Source organism: Myodes glareolus, chromosome 2, assembly GCF_982192425.1.
Source record: "Myodes glareolus chromosome 2, mMyoGla1.1, whole genome shotgun sequence".
Taxonomy (NCBI): Eukaryota; Metazoa; Chordata; class Mammalia; order Rodentia; family Cricetidae; genus Myodes; species Myodes glareolus.
This window is the reverse complement of record NC_142027.1, coordinates 132,588,346-132,608,390: the sequence shown is the minus strand read 5'-3', so window position 1 is coordinate 132,608,390 and position 20,045 is coordinate 132,588,346. Positions and strand designations below refer to the sequence as shown.

At 48.0% G+C, this 20,045-nt stretch overlaps 2 protein-coding genes across 15 annotated transcripts in view; one reads left to right on the top strand and one right to left on the bottom strand.

Moving 5' to 3' along the window:
- The window catches only part of Ankrd13a (ankyrin repeat domain 13A), a 31,628-nt gene extending 14,564 nt beyond the window's left edge, over window positions 1–17,064 (bottom strand). For 2 of the 3 annotated variants that reach the window (XM_048449705.3, XM_048449721.3), the window contains exons 1-5: window positions 16,755–17,064; window positions 5,595–5,727; window positions 4,838–4,962; window positions 2,101–2,146; window positions 528–671 (exon numbers count right to left, since the gene is read on the bottom strand). In XM_048449705.3, coding sequence (XP_048305662.1) covers window positions 528–671; window positions 2,101–2,146; window positions 4,838–4,962; window positions 5,595–5,727; window positions 16,755–16,850 — 544 coding nt within the window. In that variant the 5' untranslated portion in view covers window positions 16,851–17,064. The remainder of the gene's footprint in view (window positions 1–527; window positions 672–2,100; window positions 2,147–4,837; window positions 4,963–5,594; window positions 5,728–16,754) is intronic. The other variant, XM_048449714.3, reaches the window with a different exon arrangement.
- Window positions 17,065–18,514: 1,450 nt separating this feature from the next.
- The window catches only part of Git2 (GIT ArfGAP 2), a 49,591-nt gene continuing 48,060 nt past the window's right edge, over window positions 18,515–20,045 (top strand). For 7 of the 12 annotated variants that reach the window (XM_085680516.2, XM_085680508.2, XM_085680497.2 and 4 more), the window contains exon 1: window positions 18,515–18,694. In XM_085680516.2, coding sequence (XP_085536642.2) covers window positions 18,643–18,694 — 52 coding nt within the window. In that variant the 5' untranslated portion in view covers window positions 18,515–18,642. The remainder of the gene's footprint in view (window positions 18,695–20,045) is intronic. The other 5 variants (XM_085680486.2, XM_085680512.2, XM_085680492.2 and 2 more) reach the window with 1 other exon arrangement.

Genomic DNA, 20,045 nt, shown 5'->3' with positions numbered 1-20,045 from the left:
GGAGACCCCAGAGCATCATCCCCAAAATGGAGATTTTAAAACTAATTTTCCTTTTCTATTAGCAGCACATTTCCCCTATGACCTTCAGAGAACACTGCTGGAGTCAATGCCCTCTCAGACTCTGGTGAGCAGTGCTCTCTCCCCCTTCACTAGGAACCATGCCCAGTCGGGAAGGGACACGGGATGACACAGACAGAAGGTGTTTACTCCAAGGCTAGCAAAGTGACATGTGACAGACAACTGGGGTGAAGTAATGAATGAAACGAGCAGGGAACTAGCCAGTCTCCAGAAGGAAAGGGGTGCAGTGCCCAAGAACCAATTACAACAGCCACAAAGACGAAGCATCCAATAGATAAAGAATAAAATACAAATACATTTTGATGGCTCAAAATTACTGTGTTGCTAGACATGGTGGTGCACACCTTTAACATCAGCATCAGAAGGCAGAGACTAGCCTGGTCTACAAGGAGAGCTCCAGGCCAGCCAGGGCAACACAGTGAGCAGGGATCACTACAGTGCAGACTCACCTCCTCCCTTAAATATGAAACTTCGTTTCCCTCTTATCCAGCTCATGTTTTCAAACCCCAGCAGAGTGATGTCCACGCGCAGCTTCGCACCGCTCTTCCAGATGCGACAGACGTCATTGGGGCATATTCTAGAAACCAAGGGCACTGGAGGAAAGAGGCATATTACTGAGAAAAGCACAGGGCTACGCAGAATGTATGAGCCAGGAACTCAGGGCAGAGTGGTTGGGTCATGACTGGTCAAACACAATGGGACTTCTTCCTTCACGCTTGTAAAGGAACTCATCCTAAAAACCAGAAATGGAAGCTGGGCAAGGTGGGGCACGCCACTCATAGCACTTAGGAGGCTGAAGCAGGAGTTCTACTTTGAGGTTAGCCTGAGCGACATAGCAAGTTTGAGGCTATCTAGACAACCTAGTAAGGCCATTTTAAACTAAAATAATTTTAAATGGCTGGAGTTATATCCCATGATAGCTCACTTGCATACACTAAATTCAATCCCAGCAACATAGGGAGGCAGGCAAGCAGACAGACAGACAGACAGACATAGCCAGGAAGGTTAGTGGTTCAGTGCATGCTTAGCATGCACCAGGCCCTGGGGCTCAATTCCCAGCATTAAATAAATTAACAAAAAGTAAAGAAAAATGAGTCTTTTATTTTAACTCATCAGAGGAAACAGTAAACAAATTTGGCAGCAGTCTTCTCGGCCTGGACGACCCTCCAGGGCCGAGGAGCGGGCCCGCCTGGACGACCCTCCAGGGCTGAGGAGCGGGCCCACCTGGACTTCTCACTTCACATGTCCACTGCTACATGGCCACACTATAGCCTCCACTCACAATCTATCAAGGATCGAAAATCTGCTGTGTTTTTATCAAAGCTAGAAATCCTACTGAGATGAAAAGCTATCAAAATCAAGTGTTAGTTCACTGACCCACAAGAAGGAAAAGCAGATACCCAGGTAAATATATCATCAATTGCTTTACAGAACAGTCTGAGGAAATACATGCATTTTGTAGAAAATTAAATAGAAAGAAAGAAAACTATTTCAATATTTGCCTCATTTTCCCCAGAATAACAAGTTTGGAAGAATCAAGCTAAGCAACATAAGCAAAGTAACAAATTGCAGTAAGTCATGAAAGTGTTAAGTGTTAGCATTACAAACAGGTTTTCAAACGAGTAAGACAGCTAGGCGGCCACAGGATACAAGCCTAGTCCCAGCCAAGGGGCAGGAGGACCGACAAAAATCTGTGGCCAGCATAGGCTACAGAGAGCAGAAAGCCAGGTAAGGCTCTAGTGACCCAACCCTACTCACCCCTAAGAAGACTAAAGTGGGTGTCAGGGATACAGAATGCAAGCAGGAGAAAAAGTGTCTGTATGCTGTATTTATCCATGTTCAGGCTAGAGGAAACTACATGGGAATGCAGGTCAGCTACCAGATTTGAATTTAACACACACACACACACACACACACACACACACACACGCACACACACACAGCTTTTGTAAAGGAACATAAACCTATCAACAGGCTATGTAAATTTGAAAACAAATAAGTCCCAAGCCCACAGTCACTCACCCCAGCTGGTGAACTCCCATTTCATCTGCACATAGAAATCCGGGGCCTGAAGGGCAGATAAAGGTTTATAATAGGTGACCATGACACAAACCACCAAACCAAACCAGCACAGCAGAGTTAATGTGGCTTTTTTTTTTTTTTTTTTGTCTTTTTCCTTTCTTTCCTTTTTTTTTTGGTTTTCCAAGACAGGGTTTCTCTTTAGCTTTAGAGCCTGTCCTAGAACTCCTCTGTGGACCAGGATGTCCTCGAACTCACAGAGATGATCCTGGGATTAAAGGCCTGCGCCGCCGCCACCACAGGGTCTAATATGGCTTCTTAAACAGTTAAGGGAGGAGAGAGAGAAAGCAACTATGTACGCCCAAAACAAATAACTTATATCTGATCTGTCACCTTGTACGGATGAAAACACTTGCGTACAGCTAAGAAAGCTAAGAGGCGCCTATGGCTCAGCGGGCAAAGGTGCCTGCAGCCAAGACTCGTGGCCCAAGTTCCTTCTCTGGGATCCACATGGTAGAAGGAGAGAACCAACTCCCACAGATGTCCTGTGAAGCTCACATCATATATGCTGTGGTACACGTGCATCCCCTCACTCCAAATACGTAAATGCCACTTAAAAGAAAAAAGTTAACAGAACAGTCACCGGGTTGGGTGTAAACTTTACCCAAGTCCATCAGGCTCCCGGCATTAGAGAATTAAGAAGGGTCAGGGCGACTCACAGCTCCGTCTCTTCCCTGGGGAACCTGACTGTAAAGGCTGGATGTGCGGGAAGTGCTTCCCATTTACTGGCCAACAGTACACAAATGAAAATGGGATGCTAGACATCACCTCCGCAGGAAGGGGTTTCCCTTTGCTTAACCAACGTCCCAGTTTTCTCTTAACCTTTTAGAATTTGGCTTTCTGAAGTTATGCCACCACAACATCCTTGGATTTTGTGTGTGTGCGCAGCTCTCATTAATTTCTTACAGAGGAGTCTTGAAGAGCTACTTAAGAAAGCCAACTGACCCCCCAAAAAGAGAGGTGTGCCCCGCATAGTGTTGTGTGTGTTTAATCCCAACACTTGAGAGACAGAGGTAAGAGGATCTCTAAGTTTGAGGCCACCCTGGTCTACACAGTGAGTTCCAGGACAGCTGGGGCTACACAGTAGGACCCTATCTTGGGGAAAGAATAGGTCAAACTATTTCCTTATTCTTCCATTACTCTTCCGCCTCCAAGGCTCTGCACAGGGCTACGAAGTGAGACTGTCTTGAGGGGCAGGTTATAGACTGAATTGTTTCCTTATTCTCCCACCAAGGCTTTACATTGGGTTTTGTCCCTGCATAGAGCAGAAGGCAAGGAAATCTACCCTGAGTAAAACCAAGATTTTAATATTGGGTAAAGACCACGTCCAAGGACAGCTGGTAAGAAAGGAATGCTAACATATGTTCTAAGAGACATGGCTGAGACATACAATCATCAACAATAGCTTCTGGTGCTACTAGAAATGATCTAGGGACTGAAGCATCAAACACAGAGCAATGCAACCCACTTCTAAGGGTTAATACAGTCTTTTAAAAATCCTCTGCATTGAATCCTAATTCTTCCTTGTCAAACAGACAACTAGAAGATTGGTGACACAGCTCAGCGTATACAGTACTTGCCTGCCAGGCCAGAAGCCCTGAACTCCATCCCAGCACTACATGAACTAGGCATGGTGCACGCCTGTGATCCCAGCCTTGGGAGGTGGAGGCGGAGGACCAGGAGCTCCGTCATCCTGGATTGACCAGTCTGAGCTATACGAGCACCGCTTCAGGGAAAAATGACTTGACTCCGCTTACAGTAACTCAGAGCCACGTGACCTCTACACACCCCTAAACAAACATCTATTTTTAAAACAACATATGTAACTACTTTACACTTCATGGGAAGTTTCATTGTGGCTACATGAGAAATGAGTATCTTCATAAGATTTCTCTTAAGTTTCAGACAGCTGACAATTCAGACAATGGTTTACAGCCAAGTTTCTCTCTCTCCATACGGCCATGTTTCTTAAGAACAGGCCTTAACTAAGGCTGTGAAGCGGACTTAACTGGTTAATAGCTAAGTAGCTGTTCCAGGAAAGTCACTTCTTGCTTAAGCTGAGACTCTAGAACAATGAAGGGGGAGCCTCCACTGCCTCTGTCTATTGCTGCCTTGGGCAGATCACAGGTGCTTGGGAGTCGGTCCCTTCACTAGCAGAGATCACCTAATGAAAGATCTCAGAACCATAGCACTCTCACACTGAGATTCACAAGACAGATAATGTCCCCAAAGTCAGCAACTGCAAGTAAATTAAGGAAACGGATTCAAAGCCATACTAGTGGCTACAGGTGACAAGAGTGGTGAGGAGATGTCGTCCCAGACCCTGGCAATGCCTACACGGCCATTGTGCCCATCACTATTCCCGTGAGTGGCCTCAGCACAGGGCTCTGCTGTCAGGAACACAGGGCACTGGGCAAATTGTGTTTGACATTCATTATCCTTAGGCTTGAGTGTTAAAGTGGCATTGAAAAAGACAAGCATTGTGCCCCAGAAACAAAACTTGTAAGAAACAGACCTTGCACTGCAACAAGACAAGATAGGCAGAGGTCAGCACTATCTGGCAACAAAAACCATATTCACTGTTCTTAAGAGTTAAGGAAGACCACAAGGCTGTGGAGCGGTCTCCAGCCGTCATGGCAGTGTTTGGCTCAGAGTGTGGTGTGGCCAGTCTTATGACTACCTCAAGAATTTTGTGTAGCAGCTCAGGTACACCTTCGAGGGCCATGGATGTGTTGTGGTAGTCTCGGTGCTGCAGGACTGTGTACACCATCTCGGGATCACCCGTGCTCACTGCTTCATGTAAAACTAGAAAACAAAAGGGCAAAGCTCGATCACTGAGGATCCACACGTTCTCCGACAAATTCCAGTGCCAGCATGAAAAGCCATCTGCGCAGCTCAGCATGTGCTTCAGAGAGGCAGAGGACTGAAGCTGCAGCTGATGAGGAACAGCCATGGCTTCTGAGCACTAACTCATCATTTCATCAAGGAAAACGTAGTACGTTTAGTGGCCTTCTCATGCACTCACACCGCCATGACTACACATAGCTCTGGCAGGTAGGACTTCCACATACAAGTGTTCTTGCTTGGTCCACACAAAACTATTGTTACTAACAGTAAGAGGGTGTCCAAACAGTGAACACCAAGATTTCACCGCAAGAAGCTATCTCTGGCATTCATGTCTTTGATTTCACCTATACCACTGGCCTCAGTGGAGTTCCAACCACACCAGGGTAAAACTGATCTTGCTGACAGATGCTGGAATGACCATTTCTGGAAGACAAGTCACCCTCCATGAGGCCAGCATCCTGGCTTCACCTTGTCAACCCTGCCTATTGCTCTGAGATGGACACAGCTGACTAAGAGAAAAATTACCACTGAGACTCATCATTTCCAGCCAGAAACATGGAGATGAATGCACGGCTAATATGGATACTTGCCTGTCCATCCCTGGCCATTTTCTTTGGTCACATCTGCTTTATGTCGTAGCAGGACTCGAGCAGATTCCAAATGCCCCAAAGAAACCGCAAGGTGCAATAACGTCCGACCCCGTGGGTCCAGGGCCTCTGCACTCTGTGAAACAAATACTGAGGTTCATATACTGGATATAAAGAGTAGGAAAACGTACTTTTGAAATTTATGAAGTGCAAAAACACAGAACACACTATGGACACACGTTAGCAACAAATGCATGCGTGAGCACTGATCAAACATGAATGTGGGACTAGAAACAAAGATTTCAGATGGCAACTGAGTTAGTTGGGTTTTGTTATTGTTTGAGACAGGTTTCCACAAAGCCAAGACTGGCCTTGAGCTCCTCCTTATCTCCTTGCCTCCACCCCCATGTGCTAGGATTTCAGGAGTGTGCCACCACAGTGCCCAAGTTCTTTTTTGTTTTAGCTAATATTTTAAAGAATGAGTTCCCTTGTTCTATAAAGTTATGGGCCTAACAAAGAAACATGATTCAGACAGGCACTGGTGGCACACCCTTAATCCCAGCACTTGGGAGGCAGAGGCAGGCGGATCTCTGTGAGTTTGAGGACATCTGGTCTACAGAGCAAGTTCCAGGACAGGCTCCAAAGCTACACAGAGAAACCCTGTATTAAAAAACAAAAACAAAACAAAAAACAAAAAAAAACAACAATAAAACTCTAGGCCTCATGGCATCCAACATAAAGCACAAGCCTTCACCACCAATCGGATGAAGTCTACAAGCCAGGGCTGTCCTGGAGAACAACTGCCCTATAGAACAGATGGCAGCGACTTCTCAAGCATGTGCCAGCATCTGTGTTCAGAACAGGAAGTGCAAGCCTGTAACCAAAACTGAAAGCACAGAGATAATTTGGGTCGGATTGAGATTACATTCCCAAGCTGGACTTGCTACAAAATCCTTCTCTCATGTTGCGTGCTGAGTTCCAAATGCCCAGAAGAGCACACAGCAGCAGCTGCGGGTCTCACTGACCAGGAGTGGGCACAGTCAGGACACTGTGGACTCACATGTGGAGCAGTGGGAGAAGATAGACACCACACAGGGCCTGCAGTCGTCATTCACATTTTGCTATCAGAGCCCTGCTTTGGAGCTCCAGAGCCAAGTGGCAGAGTCTGATGTGAGCAGCAATGCCCCAGTATTGCCTGCATGGCACAACTCTTCTCTTCCAAGCACACACTGAACTGCAGTGAACTCGTGGAGCAAGGGTCTGTCTAAAAGCTGAAGGTTCCTTGGCAAAGGTGCTTAGTCTTGAGACAGTTTAGGTAAATTGTCATCCAAACCAACACATCACAGGCTACTAAGAAACGGAAGTAAAGTGGGACCAGGGTTAACGGCCACGTTCTGACAGTTACGCAACCCCGTTCTGCTACAATTATATCACAGCTATTGTGCAACAAAGATGAGAATTGTCATTGAGGAAAAGAAGTGGGAAGCAGTGTGCTTGCTGAATGTGAGATCCCTGGGCTGATCCCAGGTGCTAAAATAGGATATCCTCCCTTTTTTCATGGGGGATAGGTCCCAGGAAACCTTGTGAGAGCCTGAAGTTAAGTACCGTATGAACCCCATAAATATACTATGCTTTCCTTACATTCATACAATGAGATGAAGAATTTTCACCCAGCAGGGTGGCCCATACCTTTAACCACAGCACCCTGGAGACAGGGACATGTGAATCTCTCTGTGTTCAAGACCAGCCTAGTCTACATGGCAGTTTCCAGGCCAGCAGGGTTGCATAGCGAGACCCTGTCTAAAAACTTAATTAAGTCTTTTCATCTTTGCACTGAAAGGAGTAACTTTAGCTTCCCCCTTGGCACATCCCAGATTCCAACATCATCTTGTACTTTGGGGCCACTCAGTAAGAGGTGTTTGAGCACAGATATGGCGATGTCTCCCTGCAGAGCTGATTCGCACAGGGGCTGCTCAGGGGCTGCCAGACAGCAGCACGGTGTGGGCTCCCATCTCAGCACAGGACTGAGTGGCCATAGACATTTCATCGCCCACTCAGAGCAACATGCAACAGACAGGACGAGTTCTCTGGAATTTCCCACTTAGCTCCAGACTGGCTGGTCATGGGCGACACTCTAGTTTCACTTCTCTTGCTGTGATAAATACCCTGACAAGAGAGCAAGTAGGAGGGGTAGGGTTAGCTGGCTCCTAATTCCAGGTCACCATTCAAGCTACAGGAGCTTTGATAACTGGTCACATCATACACGCAGTCAAAAATACATACATGCATGCTCACTTGCAGTTCTCAGCTTCATTTCTTCCTTTAAAAAGATTTATTTATTTTATTTTAATGAGTGTTTCATCTGCATGTACACCTTTATCCCAGAAGAGGGCATCAGATCCCATACAGGTGGTTGTGAGCCACCATGTGGTGCTGGGAATTGAACTCGGGACTTCTGGAAGAGCAGGCTGTGCTCCTAAGCACTGAATCATCTCTCCAGTTCCCCATTACATACACTCTGTAGTACACTTCTAAGTGAGGCAGCTCAGCACACTGACAGCATAGGAGGGCCTTCATGACATTATCTGCATAGGAGGGGAACTACTTACTCCTCCACACCCAGAAACAAAGAAGCACCAACTGAGGGGCAGACAGCACTCAGTCTCCTGGACAATTAATCTCAGACACAACATAGAAACAAAATCCAGCTCACTACGTTGTTAGCTTTCTTCTGTCCTAAACCACAGAAAGATACATTCGGCATCACATTTTGCCTCCCTTCCTCAGGGAAACGAGAACGGCATAAAGAAATTCCCCTGCTCCATTATGGAGACACTATGATTTGAAAACCATGGGAGAATAAAGATGAGAGGAGCTTTCCCACCAACAAAGTCAAAGGTCACAGAAGGCGTCTACTGTACTGGCCATGAAAAAAAGATCTGGTTATTAACATCAAACAAGGTGCAGTGGATGCATCTCAGCATGTGGAAGCACTTCCCACACAAGCTGACCTCCGGAGAGCCATCCCCAGCACCCAGGTCAAGGGAGGTGGGCTGGAGAGATGGTGGCTGCTGCAGAAGGCTCACACAGAGGGCAGCTCACAACCACCTATGGTCAGGTTTCAGGGGATCTGATGCCCTTTTCTGGTCTTTCTGAGCATCTGCACGCACTGGCATACACTCATACTGAAAAACACAAAACATATAAGTAAAATGTAAAGAAATAAAAGCATCTCTACTCACACATTATAGGATCAACTACACAGAAAATCCTAAGGACTACACTACAAAACTCACAATAAATGAATTTAGCATTCATGCACTCATCAGTGTTGCAAGATAAAAGATCAAGGTATATCCACAGTGGTGGTGCACATCTTTAATCCCAGCACTTAGGAGGTAAAGGCAGGCAGATAACCGAGTTTGAGGCCAGCATGGTCTACAGAGTCAGTTCCAGGACACAAAGAAACCTTGTCTCAAAAAACCCAAACCAAAATAAAACAAAGAGATCAAGCATTCACACATGGCACAGTCATACATGCACAAATGTCAAGCAGACACACATGCAACCAAAACACCCATACACTAAACTAATTTTTTAAAAGAGAAAAGACAAGTTCAAACACATACATTTTACAATTTTGAAGCATAGTACACAAAAGACAGCTATCAGGACAATGTGGTACCACCATGAAGACAAACATCTCATCACTGGGGTAAAATTTAGAACCCTGAAATAAACATTTTTTTTAAAAAAAATTGTGTTGTTGTTTGTGACAATGTCTCACCTGGTCTCAACTTGGTATGTAGTTGAAGATGACCTGCCTCCATGTCCATGTCTGGATTATGGCAGGCACTATTGAACTCAGTAAAAGTTCAACAAAGGCGTCAAAACAATTGAGAAAAGAATATTCCCTTTAAATGAGCATGCTATTCATACCCCAGTCCCAGCACTGGGGGCAGAGGCAGGAGGCTCAGAATTTCAAGACTACCAAAGGCTACACAGCAGGTTTCAGATGAGCCCAAACTCCACAGAGACTGTCTCAAAAAAGGGGGAAAAAAGTTGGACGGTGGTAGTGCATGCCTTTCTCTGTGAGGCCAGCCTGGTCCACAGAGCAAGTTCCAGGACAGCCAGGACTATGGCACAGAGAAACCCTGTCTCAAAAAAAAACAAAACAAAACAAAAAAAAAGTGCAATCTCACTGAAAATCAGAAATTCCTCAGAAAGTTAAACAGAGTAATCATATCATAAATGAACAAGATATAGTCTATCCATGCTGAAGAATTGCATTTAGTCATAAAAATGGAGAACTGATGCATGCTGTTATATACATCAATCTGCAAAGCACCATGCTAGACACAAAAGGCTCTACTTATGTGCAATATCTGGACAAGATCTACGAAGACAGAAAATATATTAGCTACCTGGGACTGAAGGGATTAGAGAGGAGTGAAAAGTAGATGCTAAGAATTATGGTTCATTTGTTATTTCTTTATTATTTTTAAAAGTAATTTAAATGATTTTTTTAAGAATTTCAAGTGTTAACAGGTTAAAAACAAAACTCGTCTGGATTTTGCCAGAAATAGCACACTGAAGGAGCTGGGTTGAGGCAGAGACCAGGCCACTACTTGATGACAGACAGTGGCACAGGTGACATGTGGCATTTGGCAGGTGGGAGTGGACATACTAAAAACCATGACCTAGGACACTTTAGTGTATTAGCTACTTTTCTGTTGCTGTAGAAAAACTCCCATGACTACGGCAACTGAAATGAAAAGGTTTATTTGGTTCACAGTTCCAGAGGGTTAGGAGTCCACTATAGCAGGCAGCCATGATGCCGTGGTGGCTGGAGCGGAAAGCTGTAGCTCACACCCCAATCGTAGACAAAGCAGAGAGTGAGCAGATGTGTGTTTGTGTACTTCCTCCAGAAGGCTGCACCACCAAAACCCCCAACACACCACTAGCTTGGAACCAAGAGCAAAAATACAATTTGTTCAAACCACCAGAAAGATTCACAAGTGAACTGTGTGTCAAGAAAGATGTTGGAAAAACCATGTGTGTCTATATGTGGCACACAAGACTAATCTACCATCTATAAACTGTTTTGCTGCCTGGCACGTTGTTTCAGTTCTCAAGCCTGGGTTTGCTCCCTCGGAAAGGAGAACTGTAAAGGCACCCACCTCACAGTCCTCACGGGACAAGGCCTGAGCTGACACCGTGCCTGATAGCAGTGAGCACCCAGAGCCGGCTGCTCCGAACAGTCGCCCACACTGTGGAGGATCACACCAGCTGTCACTCTTCCTCAGAGATTTGCTCAGTGTCACTGGAGCTCAGCACCGCCAGCTAACAGTAGCTCAGAAAGGATGGGCTTTCAGAATCCAACAAACTGTGACCCATTCCCTCAGCCGTGAGCTATATCAAATTAAAAGCCCCTCCTCTCCTTTGAGTCTGGAATAAAATCAAGGACTAAGACTCTCACATCTCCTTTGTGTTTGCTAACTCTGCTTTCCTAGCACAAGAGCCTTCTTCCCCATCTGCCATCAGAGGCAGCTGGGAGGCTGAGTTTTGAGGGCCAGCTGCAGACAGCCTGGGCCCCAGTTCCAGTCTCCCCACTAGCCGCCGTGAATTCTCAATGCCTTTGTCACTTAGCGTGTGGAAACGCTACCTTAGGCCTCCAACAGAAGGTACAGCACACCAACTGCCCTCACTTCTCTCTCTCAGACCGCCCGGGGCCTCTGAGTATGGGGCTCCTGCCTCAAGACAGACAGGAAAAGGGAACTCCAGGTGGTTTTGTGAGCTTGCACTCCTGATGACCCAGGAGGAGCTCCAGAGAGTCTGCAGGTGCTTCATCTCAGATGGCTTCGGACTGGCCTCCAGGCAAAGGGTGCTGACTTGACTATGTGCCCAGTGACCTCACCTGGCCTGCCACCAGCTTCATCAGGCTCCAGGGACTGCTGCTGTCTGGAACATTCTCTCCCCTTCCTGGCTGCTGTGCTTCTGCTGCTAGCTTCAGAAGAGAGTATTCTATCTTGTCACTCTCCACCCGACTTGATTCCCAGTGCTCCCTATGCTCTACGTACAAACTCACCTCTGCCTTCATCCCTGTAAGTGTTCATTCATTCTCCAACACCAGTGGGAGGCCAACAGAGCTCCAAAGACCTGGCCAAAAGACAACTGAACACAAATACTTCCAACTGCAGTCGCCAACCTCAAAGCCCTGCTGCCCATTAAGGAGCCAAAGAGGCACTGCAAGGACGTCTTCTGAGGCCCGGAATACTCACAGTTGGCCATGTTATACCTGTGCTAGCTACCAGTGACACGTGAAGCTGGCGAGAACTTACTGTCTGGTCTGGATAAACTCAACTTTTTGTGTGCTGCAATAGGTCCTGGAACAAAATACAATTCTAATGTGCCAGCTGCAGCCCCACTCGTGTGACAGACGGCCAGAGGAGCAGACAGCGGAAACGCAACAGCGATGGCAGCAAGGCAAGCAGCACTTCATTGTTCAGCTGATGAAAATTCTTGGTTTTTAATTTTGCAGCCAACCCCCAACTCCTGTAGAAAAACTAGAACATGCATGAAACAGCTAAATCCCCAGGTTCTGGAACTCAGTGGCTACTGCTCGGTAGCATTGCACCCATTTACCATGTGCCAGAAGTTTGATCCATTGCTGTCCTTAGTTCCCCTGAAGGAAAAGCAAGCTTTCCAAATGATGAGCAAGACAGGAAGATAGGTTTGAGGCCAGCCTGGGTCAGTTGTTTGTAAGATTTTAATGGCTAGCCAGGTGTGGTGGAACACCCTCCAGTCCCAGCACTCAGGAAGCTGAGGCAGGAAGACTGCTGAGGGCAGCAGGAATAGCACAGCAAAACCTGTCTCAAAAACCACGCATAGCAGGGCTAAGAAGGCAGCTTGGTGTGTAAAGTGCCTGCTAGGCAAGCATCAGGACCTGAAGTCAGATCCCAGTGCCTATGACAAAGCCAGGCGTGGCACACACCTGTCACCCCGCACTAAGGACACAGGAACGGGAGCATCCTGACCAGTCAGTCTAGCAGAAAGTGTGAGTTCCAGGTTCAGTGATAAAACCTGTCTCACAAAAGTAAGAGAAATGACTGAGGAAGATGTCCCAACATCAGCCTCTGACCTCCCCACGCACACATACCCTCACAGGCAGGACTACACAAACACATACAACACCAACCAGGGACACACATACAACACACAAATACATACGACACCAATCAGGAACACACAAACACCACACAAACGCATACAACACGGGGGGGGGGGAGTAAGAGTACAAAATTTGATTTTTTATTTCTCTTCTAGGTTTGTCTTTCTCTCCAGAGGGAAGGGGGGGTGAGGAGAAAGAGGAAAGGAAGGAAAGGAAGGAAGGGAAGGGAAGGAAAGAGAAGGGTTCAGACAGACGACAACTCTCCTCTCAGGCTTCATATTATGACTCAAACACAAGCTAAGCACACGAGTGAGCTGCTCTTCAGATCTCTGGGATGGGAGGCACAATGACACCTACCTCAGAGAGCAGGCAGAACTAAATCAAAGATGCCAGGGACCCAAGAGATGGCTCAGTGGCAACAGCCACCAAACCTGAAGAGCTGACTCTACCTTTGGGACCCACCAAGTGGAAGGAAAGAAGGGTACCTGTGCTGTACCATGGTTGTATCTCCCTCTTCCCTGAAACACACACACACACACACACACACAATTTAAATATAAAAAAATTTAAGATTGCATTAAAAAATATTTTAGCAGAAGCTGGGCACAATGGCTCATGTCTTTAATTCCAGCAGTCAGTCAGGAGACTGAGTGAGGCGGGAGGACTGCCATGAATTCAAGGCCAGCCTAGGCCCCACAGCTAAGTTAACCAACCAACAATCAACCAGTCACCTGGGCACAGCACTCGGTCGTCTACGTCCCACTCCCGGCCTGCACAGAACACGCTGGGCACATGACTTAGCATTAGTACTGACCACTAAACCCACTGCCTCCTGATCAAAAAGGAAGTTAGTTATATCATAATCAACAGGGAATCTGGATTAACACGAAGCAACACGTATTTCCTGCCAAGTTACTTAAGGATATTTTAGTGATATCAATTATCTTGGCTCCGCCCAGTTCTGCAGTTTGTAGGACTCAGAATGAAAGCATGAAGAGTTTCACAGCACGGGCTGCACAGCCGCTCTCTTCCCGCCACTTCAATAGCAAATTTCAAGGCTGAAGTTGGACAGTCAAGATGTCCATGCCAAGGTCTCCTCCCTAGAGGCAAATGCTACATTGTGAAATGGCCCATTGTAGCAAGAGTAACATCAACCCAGAGAATCGCAAAGTATGAGCATCCTTTCTCAGCCTTGAAGTCAAGGGCAGTAAAGACCTCAAGTTTTCTCTCACAAAATCTATTACAAGATTTTAATTCCCAAGCCTGTGATCCCAGGTTGGGGTGTGGGGTGGGTGTGAAGGGACTGGGGGGGGGGGTTGTCACTGACAGAGTTTGAGGCCAGCCTGGGCTGCACAGACAACTTGCAGGCCACCTAGACAATGACACCCTGTCTCAAAACAAAAATATTTTAATTGCAAATGTCCTTAAGGCCTGTCATGGTCAAAGACAGAACTTTCAGTGGATACCTTTGTCCCAGTTTGCAGGAGATGCTGACTTTGCCACTGCTGAGATCATGAGCTAAGGTGCAGCTCTGACTTTAGCAGACAGCTCGTCCTGGTCAATGAGTAGAATACTGTGTTCAAAACTCAGGACTGGAAGCCCGTGGGTTGATGATAGAGCACCTTTCCATCACATGGGATCTCAATTCTGTGACTTTGTGTGTACGCTCAACACTGCACAAGCTGAGAACTATCGTCTACTGTGAAACCAGCACCAAGGACTAAGCCCAGAGTCATACCAGGCCAGACAAGCATCCCAGCACTGAGCCATATACCAACTCCTTTTCTGTATGTGTGTGTGTGTGTGTGTTCTTATTCTTATTCTGAGACAGAGTCTAACTTGCCTATAGTGGCCTTGAACTTGCAATACTTCTGCCTCAGCTTGGTTACAGGTGTGGGCCACTATGTCCAGTCAAAACTGGTTACTTGTTGAAATGTCCAGGATGAGAATTGGGTAGAGACCTACAAGAGTCCAGAGACAGTCTCTGGGCTAGTCTAATAAAGGATTCTATCAGCAGGTACACTGAGAGGGCTGGCAGTGAACCATTCTCTCTGGGGGCATGTGTCATTATCTCTTTAACTCTTCAACACTTACTGTGTCATCTAATTAAGAACAATGACTCTTACAAAACCTTGCTCTGTCTGGATACCACCCCCTACGCTGAGGATGAAACCAGGGCCTCCCACATAATAGACGAGTGTTGTACTGCTGACCTTTCTTGTTTATTTTCAGACAGACTCTCACCAAATTGCCCAGGCTAGCCTCCAGCTTTAGTCTTCCTGTTTCAACCGCCTGGGCAGCCTGGGTTACTGGTGTTCACCACCGGACCTGTCATGGAATCCTTTTTTAAATGACAAAAGTGACTTTTGACTGTCTTTGGGTGTCCAGACAACTTAAAACACACAGGGCAAGCTGCACAGCAACGCTCAGCACAACTGTTCAGACAGCGGGCTGTGGAGTGCACCCAATGTTTGCCAACCAAAAGAACCAAAAGTCTTGACAATTACAGAGTCGATGTGAAGTCATTCAAAAGCAGGCCTTTAACAGACTGGCAAAGATGAACGAAGCCAACGGTGACAAACCCGATTTCAGGAGTAATTACAAATCCTTATCTTGTTTGCTACTTGTTAGTTTGGAACTCAAGGGAACCAGTACCTACAAAAAATGTTGCAATACCATAAATGCCATCATCTTGAGCCAGCTGGTGGTTCAGCATTCAGGAGGCTACCCCCCAAGTTGGAGGCCAACCTGGGCTACATAGTGCATTCCAGGCTAAGCAGAGCAACACAATGAAACCCTGTCTCAAAAAAAAAAAAAAAAAGAAAGAAAGAAAGAAAGAAAGGAAAAAAAAGAAAAGAAATGAAGTGAAATGAAAAAAGAAAAACCAAGAAACCCAAACATTAAATAAGAATATACATAACCGGGTGGTGGTGGCGCATGCCTTTAATCCCAGCACTTGTGAGGCAGAGGCAGGCGGATCTCTGTGAGTTTGAGGCCAGCCTGGTCTACAAGAGCTAGTTCCAGGACAGGCTCCAAACCTACAGAGAAAGCCTGTCTCAAAAACAAACAAACAAAAACAAACAAAAAAGAATATACATATACAGAAAAATTCTCAACCAAGCACTATTGACATTTGGAGTTAGATAACTCTCCGTTGTGGGTGGGACACTATAGGACAAAGCGGGGTCCCTGGTCTCCACCCAACTAGATGAGAACAGCACCCACCTCACAAGTATAACAACCAAAAATGTCTCCTTGCACTGCCAAATGTTCCCTACCATTTCCAATGGAGAACCACTGATTTTGTGAAATGACAATGTATTTTTAAAAAACAAAAACAAGACGCCAAAGCACTACAGACAGGGAGGATCTCTAAGGGATCTGAACACCAGAGATTCTCAAACTTTACATCAGACATCCTGGGGAGCTCGTTAAATTCTGATTCCTAGGCCAATCCCCAGAACCATCAATCTAGACAAGTACTGGGTTTTCCCTCATCACTGCCAACATCCTCACCCTGTGGGAAAGGTAGAGTGGGCCCCAGAACACAGCGGCTTTGCCCAAGGTCACAAGGGAGTTAGAACCGGGCCTCCGAAGCCAACCAAGCTCTTCCTCGGCATAAGAGTGGGTGAAGTAAGGTGTGTGTGTGTGTGTGTGTTGCTCTTCCGCCTCCGAGGCCATAAAGCTTAAAGGTGCATTCTGGGGCCAGTCAGCCTGAGATAAAAGATCCCGTCTTGGTACTCATTAGCCCGGTGGCCTTGCGCAAGGCAAGTAGGCTAAGAAGGTTCTGGGGTCTCCGCTTCCTTCCCTGTCATGTACGCATTCATTTCTAGCGATATCGGAAAGGGGACACTGAACCAAAAGTCCTCGACATAAGGCCGGGTCTACAGGACTCGCTTGATGCGGATCCTAGCGGGACCCACAAAGCTGAAGGGCTGAGCGGGGCTCGGGGAGGAGGCAAACCGACCCCGACTCCGCGCCGCGCACCTCACCTGGCCCCGCAGCTCCTTCTCCAGCTGCCGGTAGTCGTTGTTCCAGACCAAAAGGTGCAGCGGGAAGCGGCTGCTGGCGTCGCGGGCCGAGGACATGGCGAGGAGGCCGCGACCCGGGCCTGACCGCCCGCCTGCCACCAGCCTCGACCCTACAGGGTCTCGGGGACCCGCCCGACTGGCTGGAGAACGAGGGGAGGAGAGCGAGCGGGCGAGTGCGGGGCGCGGCGGGCGGGCGGCGCGGGCCTCCGAGGCCGGAGCGGGCGGCGCTGGAGGCCCGGGGTCGCGGGCCGGGCTGGGGACCGGCTCGGGGACCCGCTCGGCCGCGCCCACCCCGCGCCCCGCGCGCTCGCGCCCGCGCTGACAGCTCGCGAACCTACTGCCGCCGGCCGAGCCGCTCCGAACCGGGAAGTGAGCGGGGCGTTCCACCGAGCGCCACGGAGGGGGACGTGGCCCTGAGACCGATCCGAGTCCTGCTCCATGTCCTCCTGCCGCACACCCACGCGGAGACACACGACGAACACAGTTCTGTGATACCGCAGAAACTCTCTGGAAGTCCGATATCCCCACGTGAAAAGTTTAGGGTGTGCGCTCCCTGGATCTGTCCCCCGCTCCAGCCCCATCCAGTGGTTCGTTCCACAACTAGGCTCCTTCCATTGGCTCTGCAGCCCGGGGGTGCGAGCGGAGCCTGGACCAAACCATCCGGCTGGTGCCGTCCACGATTGGTCCGAAGCCATTTTGGATGTGGGCAACATGAAATCGTTTTCACGGAAGAACTGAACCCTGGAAAGGTGACACCAGATACCCTCATAACGGGGTAGCTGTGTATCTAGGCTTCTACAGTTTGGAATATTTGAACTGGGTGGTTCTTTGCTGTGGAGGTTATGCTTTGTAGAGGAGGACTAGCGCTGCCTATTCAATGCCATCAGCACTCTTTCCCAAAACTGTCCCCAGACAGTTGTCCCCTGGAAGAGAAAAATGGCCCAGTTGAAAAACACTATTTTGTCTGAATTCCCAACTCGTCTATAATTCAAAGTACTTTCCGTGAACGTTTGTCCTGTGTCAGTCTCATTAAGATAGTCATTCAGATTTAGGGTTGCAGCCCAAAGGACTAATAGAATATTCAGGCTGGCCCACAATATGCACAAGTAAAATCCATCCTCTGGATTGCGACTTCAGGCACTATATCTTCTTGACACACGAAGAGCCAAGTGTTATGTCTGCCTAGATATTTACAACTATCACGAAGTCGTCCAATGCAAGCATTCCTTCTTCCTTCTTCCTTCTTGGTTCCAACATTCAGCTTTTCAGATGATTGCAATGGCCGGTCAAGAATTTTGACCGACCTAGTCCATACTCGGGTGTGAAGTCCTTGAAGAATGAGTGAAGGTATTACGGGATTAATAACTTTAAGATGGTTCCTGAAAGCGTTAATGGAGGAGTGTGTGATAGCCATTAAACTTCACATGTGAGAGATGGACATGACCCTTGCTTCTGGGAATGACTAAATGACTAAATGAACTTAACTATTGATTATCTCCAGAAGATTGTATGTTTAAAGGTTTTAATCACAAGGTTTTGCTTCTTGTACTAATCAGTACTGGATACATGAATCACTTGGGAGAGCCCAATTGCGAGAGTATTTAGAGGCAGGTAAAGGATGCTCGGGCAGACCTCTGCCCTCATTCAAGATGGCGATAAGGAAGCGTGCCCTTTCCGGTCACATGACCCGCCAGGCTCAGCAGGACGTCTCCCCGCGCGTGCGTAGTGTGCCGGGGCTGCTAGGCGCTGAGGGGAGAGGCGCCTTCAGCGCCGCCCGGGGACCCGTTAGAGCGGAAGCGCAGCCGCCGCCTCTACAGTCGCGGGGTTCCCGGCAGGTGAAGCGGGAACCATGTCGAAGCGGCTCCGGAGCACCGACGTGTGCGCCGACTGCAGCGGCCCGGGTGAGTGACGCCGGCGGGGCCCGCTCGCCTCGCTCTCGGGGCCGGGACCCCTGGCGGGGCGGTCCCTGCGGGCGGGGGTGAGGGTAACTGCGGCCCAGCCACACCGACCCCCTGGCCGCCCGGGCGCGAGACGACTCCGGGCCTGTCAGTCGCGCCGCGCTGGGGGTCCCTCCCTCCCGCGGTCCGGCCGAGGGCAGAGGCAACAGGCCCGGGAGTGGACGGGACGGGACGGGAACGGTTCGGAAGCCCCGGAAAACCAGTGACAGGAGTCAGACGCGGGCCGCCCGAGGCTGCAGGTGTTTCCCCTTCCCGGTCCCCCGGCTTGTGCGTGTGTGTGTGCGCGCGACCGCTCGGCTGCGCTGCCCGAGGGGCCCCGAGTGGACTATTGCTCTGCGCCCGGCAGACGCTCCTGGGGGGACAGCCCTAGCTCGGGGTCTGAAGTTTGAGGATCTAAGTTTCCACCAGATTTCGCCTCTACATGACCTCGGACTGATGGGTTTACTTGCTCAAACCTGATTTCCTCGTTTTTCCCGATGGAAACTATCACTGGTACAGCGCGCAGTGGTCAATGGATATTCCCTAGGGATCGTTTCTTTTGTATGATGGTACTCAGTTCAAAACCCTTGTAGTTCCTTCAGCTACAGTTTGGCTTCACAGTCGTACTACACACAGTTGCTGGCCGTGTAAACTCGGGGACATCGAACGACCAAATGGTACTTACTGCAAATAGTATTTGGATTTGAAGATTGGATCTGGCTTAGTAATTGGAACCCAATTGACAGGTCTCAATTCAGATTTTTTTGTGCTTGTTTTGGTTCTTGGACTTGATTAACTTCGAGTTTGAAGTCATTTACATATTTGATGACTTTCCTGGTGTTTAATAATTTTAATGAAGTCATTGAACTCCAGCCGTTTGCAACTGTTTTCATCTTCATCTTGTCATTTAGAAGCAGAGGCTGATTATAAATGGTGCTGTGGTAACCCTTACTTATTTCATGGTCCTGAGTACTACAGGTTAACAGTTGAGATGGAAGATCAGGACAGGCAGGGAAGGTTTTAAAAGAAGTGCTTTATACTGTTAGCCAGGTTTATACAAACTATCATTTTCTCAGCAAATGTGTTTTTTTGTTCCGCTTCCTTCTTTTCTTGCCCCTTTTCCGTTGATTCATGTGTGTCTAACTTAAAGCTTCCTCTTGGGATGCACGTTCTTTGCTTCTGTCGTGGAAGGTACATGGCAAAGCAGATTGCTTCTCCTTGCTGCCCTGAACGCTGCCTTGTCCATTTGTAGCATTTCAGGGCCTTTTCTGTTGTTTGATGTTATTGTCTTGAATGCCACACTCTAGAAAGACTT